The 11,622-nt window shown below is 42.9% G+C and overlaps 1 protein-coding gene across 1 annotated transcript; it reads left to right on the top strand.

The window, feature by feature from the left end:
- Positions 1-230: 230 nt before the first annotated feature.
- LOC146635319 (antiviral innate immune response effector IFIT1-like) lies at positions 231-11,223 on the top strand. The gene is made up of 8 exons (XM_085350084.1): positions 231-338; positions 527-574; positions 5,783-6,010; positions 9,415-9,556; positions 9,626-9,752; positions 9,834-9,978; positions 10,296-10,343; positions 11,011-11,223. The coding sequence occupies exons 1-8, from the start codon at positions 231-233 to the stop codon at positions 11,221-11,223; spliced, it is 1,059 nt and encodes a 352-aa protein (XP_085206210.1).
- Positions 11,224-11,622: the final 399 nt, after the last annotated feature.

Here is an 11,622-nt window from a genome sequence, read left to right as displayed (position 1 = left end):
TGAACAGGCCATACACTTCCTCTCGTTCCTCCGTGGGCAGAAAGTGTATATGTATCTACATAGGTGAGTAGGCAGCTCCCCCACTGCCCGCGATCCATTGTTCATCACACATACTGGCAGTTGTGATGCGTTCAGTTTGTTCAGTAGAATTACATCAGGCAGTGGGTCTGAGACTTGGGGCCAGGTCAGTAGGTAGGTCTGTCCAGAACAGTTCACATTTGTGAGTGACGATGACCTCCAGGTTGCTTTTGCTGGGATGCTGTAGTTGGCTTTGGACCAAAGAGTACCGTAGCCTGGATGTGTTGCCAGGCCCAACAGACACCAACTGCGATCTTCAGGTATGCTGTACGGCCATAGGCCAGACGTCTGTGAGGATAGGGGCATATGGGTACATGCATAGCAGTCAGTTTTGTTATTCAAGTGAGCTGTAGTGTTCATAAACTGCCACCAGAAGTTAGTGGCGTAGCCATGGGGAAACTTGGTGTGCTTTCCTTTGTCATACAGTGTCTGCCTTTTCTCCATATAGCGTGACTTGTTGTCCCTCATGGAAGCAAAGGTGAAGAGCCCGGCCATGGTCAGAGCCGCTGCAGTTGATAAGAGCCACCACCTCATGACGACGGAACACACCCTCCTGTCGCGAGTAGACCCCCCGGCCAGGAAAGCTGACCCCTCCACCGGGCGAGATCACAACAAGTAGGCAAGCCTGCCGTCAGCTGTGTTTAGATGGCTTCACTGACTCGCCTGCAGTGACTCTGATGGACCCAGGATGGTCGTTCCGCAATTTTGCAAGCGGTCGGTGTAGTGAGGAGGACTTGGTATGGCCCCTCCCACCTGGGTGTGCTCCAGTTTTTCCTTTGGAGCACCTTGATCAGAACCCAGTCACCGGGCTTTAGTCTGCAAGACACTGGAGAAACATCATCAGGTTGTTGATTATGTACAATGATCTCTTTGTTTTCTAACAGCTTAGACATCCATTCTGCTAATGTGTTTTCTCTGATTGCTTTGTCTATTGGTTGACTGGTAATAGGCAGTGGAAACGGCCTGCCATGAATGATTTCAAATGGAGTTAGTTTATGGGAGCCTTGTGTTAAGCGCATCCACATCTTCACTAAACCCAAACATTCAGGCCACGGCCTTCCTGTTTCTGCCATGCATTTCCTGAGCCTTTGTTTTATAGTGCCGTTAGTTCTCTCTACAAGGCCTGCGCTCTGAGGGTGATAAGCACAGTGGTGTTTTATGCTGAAACCGAGTGCTTCAGAGACTTTAGTGATGACATCATTTACAAAATGAGTGCCGTTGTCTGATCGTATCAAAGCTGGGATGCCATATGTGGGTATGAAGTGATTGCACAGGCACTTTGCTACTGAAATTGCATCTGCCTTTTTCACTGGATAGATTTCCGGCCACTTTGAGAACACGTCTATAACCACTAGGGCGTATTTTGACCCTTGACATTCGCTTAGTTCAATAAAATCCATATGAATTGTGTGGTCTCAGGTTTCCCTGAGCATTATATTTTTGACACGTCATGCACGTTCTGACAAATTGTTTTGCTGAGGTTTCAAAATTTACAGTGTAGAATTTACAGTGTAGAAATGAGAGTATTGTGTAGAATTTACAGTGTAGAAATGAGAGTTGACAATACTGGTCAGTCCCCCCGTTGACAAATGCGTACAGCCATGAGTCACTAATGCCGCCATTTTGTGGAGGAATTTTGGCAACACTGGCTTGCCATAACACATCATTAAGTCGTTTGTCAGAACTGCACCGTGTTTTAGCCATTTTGCCTGCTCTGCTGTGCTTGCTGCTTTTTGTTCATTTTTCAACACATCCAGTGGAATCTGATGTGTGTTTACTGCCATCAATGTGATGTTTGTCTTTTGTGCCGCCTATTTTGCTGCTCTGTCAGCAAAATTGTTGCCTGTAGTAATGAAAGAGTCAGTAGGCGTTGTAAGAGGTTGGCATGCTGGTTTGCCAGTTGGTGTAATCATTCCTCTGGTTTTCCAGATTTTTTGCAAAATGATGCACAGCAGAGAAAACATACTGGCTGTCTATATAAATGGTTATTTGTTTATCTTTGTGTATTTCACATGCGCAACAATCTCGTGTGAAGTGACCTTCCTCTCCACGGTTCTAACAGGCGTTGTCTCTATGTTATCTGCTGTTTCTGCGTGGCTGTCTGCGGCCTTGGTGTTTGTGACTTTGCTCGCCTCTCTGTTCCTGATAGCCACCTGCGAATTAGTGTTTTAGTCTGTTGTCAACAGTCAGCCTTATTTTTAAGTTACAGAATGCTTCTCCCTTTTTTTGTTTTTTGTTTTTTTTGTTTGGGAGAATAGATGCAACTCTACATTTTCACTTAAGGCAGTTTTAGATAATTTCTAGTTCTTCAAACAATGCATGGATCTCACACATTTCAAACTTTCAAGTTAGGGTTGTTTCCCATTTATACAAATATATATATTTAACTTTGCATTGCTCACAGCTCATAGCTCACAGCTCTAAACCTAGGCATTTTTCAATCATATGCCTAATCACTATGTGTCACTGTGATTCTCAAGTATGGTCACAAGTTCGTTTAAATTCGTTTCCAAAACCAACAAAATAATCAAACAAAAACAAAAAACATAAACGTGTCAGGACACAAAAGAAAAAAGAAAAAATGCTGCCACCCGAACAAGGCAGAAGTCTGCATATGTTGGCTTTTAATAGCATGCAGCTTGTAACATGGTAGACTAATGTGCCTGTGTTAATTCAGCTCCATATTATTGTGTGAAGTTGCACTGGGTTGGGAGTGGTTTTGTGTGTGTCACATTTTTGGTGAGCCAATGGCTGGAATGGGGTTGGACTAATTAGAGGCAGGTGTACTTGATTGCACTGATACACCGGTCTTCTTATAGCCCACACTACAAACACTGCTGTGTTGTTTTGTCTCTCTGTGCAGGCCAGGGCCTATTATATGCCACAGCCTAAAGGCAGCAGGGTTGCAGAGGCTTGAGTGACCACTGACTATATGCTTGCAGGGTGGTGGGTCTCCAAGGACAACTTCTAACCCTGTTAAAGGCAACATGTGGAGTGCAACTTGGCTGTGTGGCATAGCTGGCTCTGGGACTGTGTGTTTTTATACAATTCATAAGTGGGACACTGGACTGTTTTATCTTTTATCTCTTGATATATTTTTCGTCAATAAATTATCTTTTAGAATTTTATTGACTGACATCTTTTTGCCCATGACTGAAACGGTTGGTCAGACCTAGAGTCTTTCTTTGGGTGTGTTACAGCAGCTTCTGCTCTAAAAGAAACAAATAAATAAAAAGAAAAGAAAATGTGTAACATGCTCATCAGCTTAGCAGTGTCTACATATTTAATTCAGCTTCTCAATCCTGTAGTTTTAGCTGTTGTCTACAGGGTTTTGCTTTTTGGTTGTTATTATAGGTGTGCTCTATATCTCAGCAATGTGTCATTCTAGGATGATAGGTTTCAAGCTGGTCAAGTGCCTCTATGCACTTCATTAGTTTAGTTATTCTCTGTATTGTCTTCATCTCACATGTCATTACACTGAGTTTCAGCAAACCTTAAGCTTGATGCAGACTACTGCTTAACAATTATCCACCTCACATCATAACCGATTAAGGTGCCTCTTCATATTAATATTATGTCATTGTTAATATTATCCTCTTTGTCTTATATAACAGCAATAGCATATTATAATATTTTATCAGTGTGTACCATTATACTACTCCTGAGCCAATTTGTTAGTTAGGATCATCTTATTCAGCAAACAGATAATTTAGAATTCATCCAATCTGCGGTCACATTTGTTCTCTCTATTGCATGGCGGACCAGGCAGTTCTATTATAATATATTATTTATATTTTATTTTGTATCCATCAAGGGCTTCAGATGACCTGCAGAATCATCCTTTTCCCAGGGTGGAGACAGTTACCTTTTCACACACTGTCCTTGGCTGAACAGTGACACAGTCTTAATATACCTTATTTATTTTATTAAAATATTTTCGTGTGAATTATTTGCTTTATATTCATTTTATACATGCTGGGCATGGTCATCATGCCAACTGTGTTTCATTGATAATATCACTTTACAGGTTGTTATCCTTGCTATTATTAATTTCAAATACTCTAAAGATCATTTCTACTGTAATTTTCCCTTTGTTTATCTTTATTTCGTACTTTTTATATTTATATCTACTCAGTGGGGTCTGTTTTCAACCCTTTTAAACTACTTCAAACTACTTTGATCTCTAGTTTTCACTTAATAAGGGATTATTATGTTCTTCCTGATATGGGTGTTGCTGCAGATGCGGCTGCAGGAATGAGTGATGGTTTACTAAAAGGATTGTGGGAACTGCACAGTGTCTCGTCTTCTGGTTTTACTAAACTGGCAGTTGGATTCTGTTCTCCCGACTGTTTATATTTTGTTTTCTTAAATCTCTCAGTTTTTGTCCGGCGTCTGGACTTTTCTTTTCTCACCACTGCTCGTCAGCAGGAATGAGTTTTAATTTCACTTGCTTGATTACCCATCTTAATTATGTATTTACTTATTTTTGTTTAAGTAATATATACACAATACAGCTGCTATCACCTTCGCTGGTATTAGAGACGAGAGTGGTTGCTCACACGCCCTTCTACTTTCGGACTATTTCCAAAAGCGGTGTGAACTTTACGAGACGGAACTCGACCGTTCTCTCAACTCACCAGCACGTCAGTGAATAGCAGTAAAAGAAAAACACAGTAGGAGCAGCTCAGTCTCTTATTGGACCGTGAAAATTCAGCTTGCTCCGTTAATTAAAACAATACACACACACACACATTCACACCTATTCGCGCGATCGGAACCCTTATAATAAGGGGAGCTGCCAGTCTTTCTGTAGACGAGCTACTTATTCCCTTGACCCAGCTGGGGGAGCTACTCAGAGCTCCAAACCTAACCCACAAGAGTGGGGAGCTTCCAGTCGACGAGCTCCAAGCTACCAGCCGACGAGCTACTTTAAACCCACAGAAGTGGGGAGCTTCCAGTCGCGACGAGCTACTTTCGCTATTTTAAATTCCCTGAATTTAAAATACGATTTTACGCAAGATTGTGTCAGTGTGTCTGTATCTACCTGGTCAGTGTCGCCGGGTCTGGTCCACCTCGATCGGGCCCCACCACCGTGGGTCGCTTTCTAAGAACGTTGGCCAAGACTCGAATTTAACGCCCTTGGTCTTTGACCACACACCTAGTGTGTGGGCTGTCGACAGACGAGCAACGTGGACTGGTCACGGAGATGGGACACGATGGAGGCGCTCCGGCTCCGAAGGACCAAGAAATGTTGGGGGAAAACTCTGTAAAAAACCCAGGAGAAATAAAGACACAATGAGACAAAGTTACTTTCTTTATCAAACGTGTACACGGGTGAGCTGCTAAGAACAACTCACACCATGCACAGTGGCTTGGTAATTTTTATAGGAAAGACAGTGAGAACAGGATAAGAAAATACAAAACAAATAAAATAAACAACTCCATATGTGGCGCTAGTCTCGTCAGCAGAGAGCTGGGAGAAGGCTGTGAGAGATAAAACAATCTAAAACAATATGTCCCAAAACAGTATGTCTTTGCTGAGAAAGTCTAAAAAGATAATTCTAAACTAATCTAACCATAGACAAAAGGGCATGCTTGCACATTTAAAAGAAGGTAAAGAAACATAGAAACATTTTTCCTGTAACAATGACTAATATTTATTCAAGCAAAAGAAACTGTGGACTAACCAGTTTCTCATCTGCAGTGGGTTTTAGAAAACTTACAGGAAGATGAGGAATCCCAGGCCATCAAACAGCTTCGCTTTGCATTGGAGATCAACCCAAATAACGCTGCTCTGCAGTGCACGCTGGGCGCAAAGCTGGCAGCCTATAAGAAATACGAAGAGGCTGAGAGTCTGGTGAAGAAAGCACTAGAAAATGATCCTGATAACCCTCATATCATCCGCCACTCAGGAAAATACTTACGTGATCGGGTAAGTCTGCAACTTTGGTCTTATAAATTCTTACTTCTGCTCACTGGGTCTTTGGCTTAGTAACAGCAGACCAAACAAAAGTTAGGAAATCCGTCTGTAGAGACTCATCCTCAGTTTTTTAAAAACGTTTTCTTCATAGAAACTATTCTAACATTATTTACAGTATGTCAAGGCACCTGCAGTGTTATACTTAGAAATGAATTCAATGTTAACAACTTGGTGACAGTGAGGGAGAAGAGAACGCCAACAGACTCCAACTCTGCTTGAACCGAGGGTAAAGGTACCAGATGATAGAAGTCCAAGATTCTAGTCTGGGAATCTTCCTGGGCCCACCATTCATGCCATTAGCTTCTGTCTATAAATGAAAGCACATTCACCATCCACTTTAAGGCATCCTCAACCATACAAGCCTTAATAGAGCATCATCAACAGCAGCCAGGTCAATAAAGACACTTTGTTTAAAGGTTATAAAACCTGTCCTCATATGACTCCAAAAGTTTGGTGTTCATTTTTGGCTCCTGGGAATTTTTAGAACAACTCTGTGATCTCTGGGGATGCTGGCTTGCTTTAGGCCTTCATTTCCTTTCCTATTTTGTAATCCTGAACAGCTTGGGTGTTTTTGCTCTCCTTAATCCTGATACTGTACTGATTCAGGGACGAGAACAACCAGCCATTAAACCTGAGGTAGACAGTCAACTGTGGCGTCCACTGCTGCAAATTTGTATTAATGTTTTACAGGAAGTTTCATAAATTTCCCATAGTAAGTACAGACACACTGATTACATTTCAAATTTATGAATATCCATCCATCCATTCATCTTCTTCCACTTATTTCAATGTGGAGGAGCAGTGGCTCTACTCTGAGCCCCTTTTGGACGGCCAAACTCCTCACCCTATCTTAAAGTGAGAGGCCAGCCACCCTTTGGACAAACCTAATTTCTGCCCCTTGTATCTGCAATCAGATTTGGTCACTAGTCAAAGTTTGCGACCATAGGTGAGGGTAGAGACGTAGATCAACTGGTAAATAAAGAGCTTCGCTTTTATGCTCTCTCTTCACCGCATCTGACCGGGGCAGCATCTGCATCACAGCAGCTGCAGGACCAATCCATCTGCCAATCTCCCCTCACTCGTGAACAAGACCCTGAGACACTTCAATTCCTCCACTTGGGGCAGTACCGTATTTTCACGACCATAAGACGCACCGTACTAAAAGGCGCAGTCTCAGTTGTGTGCCATTACTGTATTTAACACACACATAAGGCACACCTGATTATAGGGCGCATACAAGTATGTGTGTTTAAAAATAAAGCGGGAGCAAAACTGAGTTTGGTACTCACATTTTTATTACCGGTAATTGTCATCAATCAAACCCATCGAAGTCCTCATCCTCTGTGTCTGAATTGAACAGCTGCGCTAAATCTCCATCAAACATTCCAGGTTCACTTTCTTCACTGTCAGAGTCACTTTCCGTGCCGTGCGGCTCCTCGGAAATGATGCCGGCTTTTGCGAAAGCTCGAACAACAGTGCCAGCAGACATGTTAGCCCAAACATCTACAATCCATTCGCAAATTGTGGCGTAACTCGGCCGGCGCTGCCTTCCACTCTTAGTGAAACTGTGGTCTCCATCGGTCATCCATCGCTCCCACGCCGCTCGCAGCCTTACTTTGAACGGCCGGTTCACACCGATGTCCAGCGGTTGGAGTTCCTTTGTCAGGCCTCCCGGAATGACAGCAAGCTCACAGTTCATTTGTTTTTTCACATCGGCTGTGAGATGGGCACGCATAGAGTCACAGATCAACAGCGATGGTGATGCGTGGAAAAAACCACCTGGTCTCCTTACATACACCTCCCTCAGCCACTCTTTCATCATTTCCTCATCCATCCAGCCCTTTTCATTTGCCTTAATGATGATTCCTGCTGGAAACTTCTCTTTAGGCAAAGTCTTTCTCTTAAAAATCACCATAGGTGGCAGTTTCTGTCCATTAGCATGGCAGCCAAGCACAACAGTAAAAGAAGACTTTTCGTGCCCCGTTGTGCGTATCGCTACCGTGCTGGTCCCCTTCTTCTCCACAGTGTGACTCACCGGGATGTCAAAAGTGAGCGGGACCTCGTCCATGTTTGTGATGTGGCTGGGCTGGATGTGTTTGTCGCCGATGTGTTTGCTGCAGTAGGAGCGGAAGATGGCCAGCTTTTCCTTATAATCCGCTGGAAGTTGCTGCGCTACCGTAGTCCTGGTCCGGATGGAAAAATGGCACCGTTTCATGAAACGAAAGCACCAAGACGGACCTCCTCGGAAATGTTCAATTTTCATTTCTTCTGCTAGCGAAACGGCTTTTAGTCGAATGGTGACCGTCGAAACGCTTCTCCCACTCGTTCTTTGCTCGATGATCCACCGCTCGAGTCTTTCCTCCAACTCGGGCCACCTCGCCTTATGTCCGCGGAAACTCAGCTGCGTTTTCTTGACCTGCCGGAGCTTGTTTTCTAGCTTCCTCCATTTGCGAACCATCGATTCATTAATCTTAAATTCTCTCGCCGCTGCTCGATTTCCATGTTCCTCCGCGTAGCTGATGGCCTTCAGTTTAAACTGTGCTTCATAAGCGTGTCTCTTTGCCATTTTCAGGGTTGTTAAAACAACGATGTTCCACATAATGCACATACCTGTCCTTTTATACAGGTATGTGCGATTGTCCCGGTATATGCGATCAATGCCCACACTTCACCCTTTAGCGTTCTCATGGTGTTCTCTACTACGTCCTCCTTACAACACACAGGGCGCACTGCACTATAGGGCGCGCCGCACTTTTTAAAGAAAATCTAAGGCTTTTATGTGTGCCTTATAGTTGCGAAAATACGGTAATTTGTCCCTGAATCAGAGTGGGCACTCCACCCTTTTCTGGCTGAGGACCACGGCCTCTCATTTAGAGGTGCAGATTCTAATTGCTGCCACTTCACACTTGCCTGCAAACCGCTCCAGTGCAAGTTGGAGGCCAAAACCTTATGAAGCTTATAGAACTTACACTTACAAAAGCAGAGCCGAAATCCTGATCCAGCCCTAACTATATGCTTTAGCAAAAAGGAAAGTTTTAAGCCTAATCTTAATAGTAGAGATAGTGTCTGTCTCCTGATTGTCTCCTGAGCTAGGAGTCTGGGTTCGTCTGAGTGATTCCATTCGTCTTTTTTCCCCTTTTTCTCCTTTTTTTCCCTTTTTTATAGACTTTCATGCATTTATATAAGTTGTTGGTGTGAACAAGAGAGAATTTCCTTACAAATTCATTACCTTTTCAGTGTTTGCATTTATAGCTGTTAAGAGAGTTTGAACCATTTTTCTGTTATTTTTCTTCTTCTTCTATCCTCAAATTGATCTGAATATTTGTATCTGATAAGTGTTTTTTAATGTGTTCCAGAATCGACTGGATGAGGCTATTGTTGTGTTTGAGCGAGGACTGAAAAGGGGCGATCAATTATCTTCCTTCAACTACCAGCTGGCTTTGTGCTACAAGCAGAAAATAATTGCTGAGGAGCGTCGCAGGCGCTTCAGCAACAGAGGTACACAGAAATATACTGCATGTTGTCCTTAAATAAACACCACTCAAATCACCCTTTAATGCTCCACAGAAGAGGTGCGTAAGTGGAGGCGTATTTGTATCAGTCACCTTGAAGAATCTGTGAAGAGGAAGAGACCTTTTGTCCTGGCGTGGGCTGAACTGGCACTGCTGTGTGCAGAGGCAGGGGATATGAGCAGGTACTTGTCTAAACAAAGCTGCAGGGTTTCCTTCTTTCTTTCCTCTGGCTGTAGATTCCTCATCATCTCTTTGTTTCTCAGGGCTGAGGAGGCTTTCCAGAAGTGCTTGGAGAAGTTACCAGAGGTGGAGGAGGAAAAGGATTGTCAGACTATCCATCAGCGCTGCGGTGACTTTCTTCATTATCACAAAAAAAATGAGGCTCAAGCCATCGCTCACTATACCAAGGTAAGTTTCTAGGTGCCAGACTCTGATTGGTCCTATCTGAAGAAAAAATGAAGGTGACAGGCAGCTGATCCATCAGAGGGCAAATTACACCAAGGTGAGGCAGCTGCATGTACAGTGTTAGACATGCAGCTGCCTCTTAATGTCCCACGTTTCAACCCAAGAAGAACAAATGAAAGAAGAAAAACTAACAGGCCTTGTTTGGAGGGTGGAGGTGTCGGGGCAGTAATGTGAAACATTTCACCGCTCACATCCACCACATGACCTTAGTATGGATGGATTTATCTTCACCATAGTCTTCTGCTGTTTTCTCTCTGCAGGGGCTGCTGATACCACAGAAAAAATATAATTGGAGACAGTGTGCTAAGGTGAGCACTAGAGACATAACAAAGGTTACGTGTTATATAAGCTCAGTGTTAATACTAACTCATGGGATGTGAGCAAAACCTCATATCAAAGCTCCCATGATGTAAATGATTTGTTCAGTACCACCTACTTGTGCTCCTGAGGACTGTTTTCAACTTACGTTTTGAAAACTACTGGTGACTGTCAGTGGTACTGTCTTTCACTAGGTCTTGTGAGGAGATGTGGCATCCATCCCACTTTGGATGGAACTCCTTTCATTTCAAAAAGTCTGGCCAAATTTATGAAAACCCCCCAAGTCACTATCCAGAGTTGCAGTCTTACACACCTCTCTATAGCTTTTCTCCTTCTGTTGTCCTCCGAAAACTCTTAGAAACATTTTAAGCTGGTAATCAGGCCCCATCTTATCTTAAAGACCTTATAGTACCATATCACCCCATTAGAGCAATTCAACCTCAGATTGTGGGCTTACCTGTGGTGCCTATACTATTTAAATGTAGGATGGGAGGTAGATCCTTTAGCCTCCAGAGTTCAAATTTCAAAATGTCGCTTTTTTTAATTAAAGCATAATGTAATGTTTTCTCCCACTAAAAACGTTACACCCAGATGAACAGAATCTACTTCTTTGGAACATAAATTAATCTTTCATTGTTCCTCTATTTTTTCCTGCAGAAACTGAAGCAGATCGCTGACAGGCGTCTGAAAAAGAATCGGGGTGATGGTGAAGCTCTCGCTCTGCTGGGTCAGGTGGCCAGAGCTGAGGGCGACAGGAAGAGAGCTGCTTTTTTTTATGAGAAAGCTCTGAACTGTGACAAGGACAATGAAGAGTACCTGTCTGCTCTGTGCGAGCTGCGCCTGGAGCTGCAGGGATCATCCTCTGATTAATCAGGATCACTGCAAAAACTGGCTATAACTAACTTACAATCTTACAAGGAGCCAAAAGGTATTTTAATTTTGTTTTAGGAGTGATACACTCAGAGAGAGCAGGATGGAATTCATCTTTTACAATATGTATTTTATCTCTTAGCTTCTAAATCATAAAATGTGTTATTTGCATATGTAATTTTTTGTTGTGTTCATATATCTTGGAGAAAAATGTTAAATGTTGCTCAATTTTCAACAGAAGAGTATTCAAAAACGATAAATAGGAAAGTTAGGAGAACTCAAATGAAAGTTTAAGTGTAGAAAGGAAAATCATGTCGAAATACTTTTTTGCAGAATATAACTAATGTTGATTAATTCATAAGAATAAGAGAAAATTTCCACCCTTTAACTGCAGCCAGG

Source organism: Diplotaxodon limnothrissa, linkage group LG3 (genome assembly GCF_057381915.1).
Source record: "Diplotaxodon limnothrissa isolate DT_005_m linkage group LG3, D_limnothrissa_male_GT1.1, whole genome shotgun sequence".
Lineage (NCBI taxonomy): Eukaryota > Metazoa > Chordata > Actinopteri > Cichliformes > Cichlidae > Diplotaxodon > Diplotaxodon limnothrissa.
The sequence above is the reverse complement of the archived record's forward strand: the minus strand, read 5'-3'. Positions and strand labels throughout refer to the sequence as shown.

Excerpts from the sequence above, each read along its gene's own strand:
- LOC146635319 (XM_085350084.1), top strand. The coding sequence starts at position 231 with ATGACCTCCAGGTTGCTTTTGCTGGGATGCTGTAGTTGGCTTTGGACC. Across the intron at positions 575-5,782 it reads AGGTGAAGAGCCCGGCCATG|TGGGTTTTAGAAAACTTACA; the intron begins GTCAGAGCCGCT and ends TCTCATCTGCAG. Across the intron at positions 9,557-9,625 it reads CAGGCGCTTCAGCAACAGAG|AAGAGGTGCGTAAGTGGAGG; the intron begins GTACACAGAAAT and ends AATGCTCCACAG.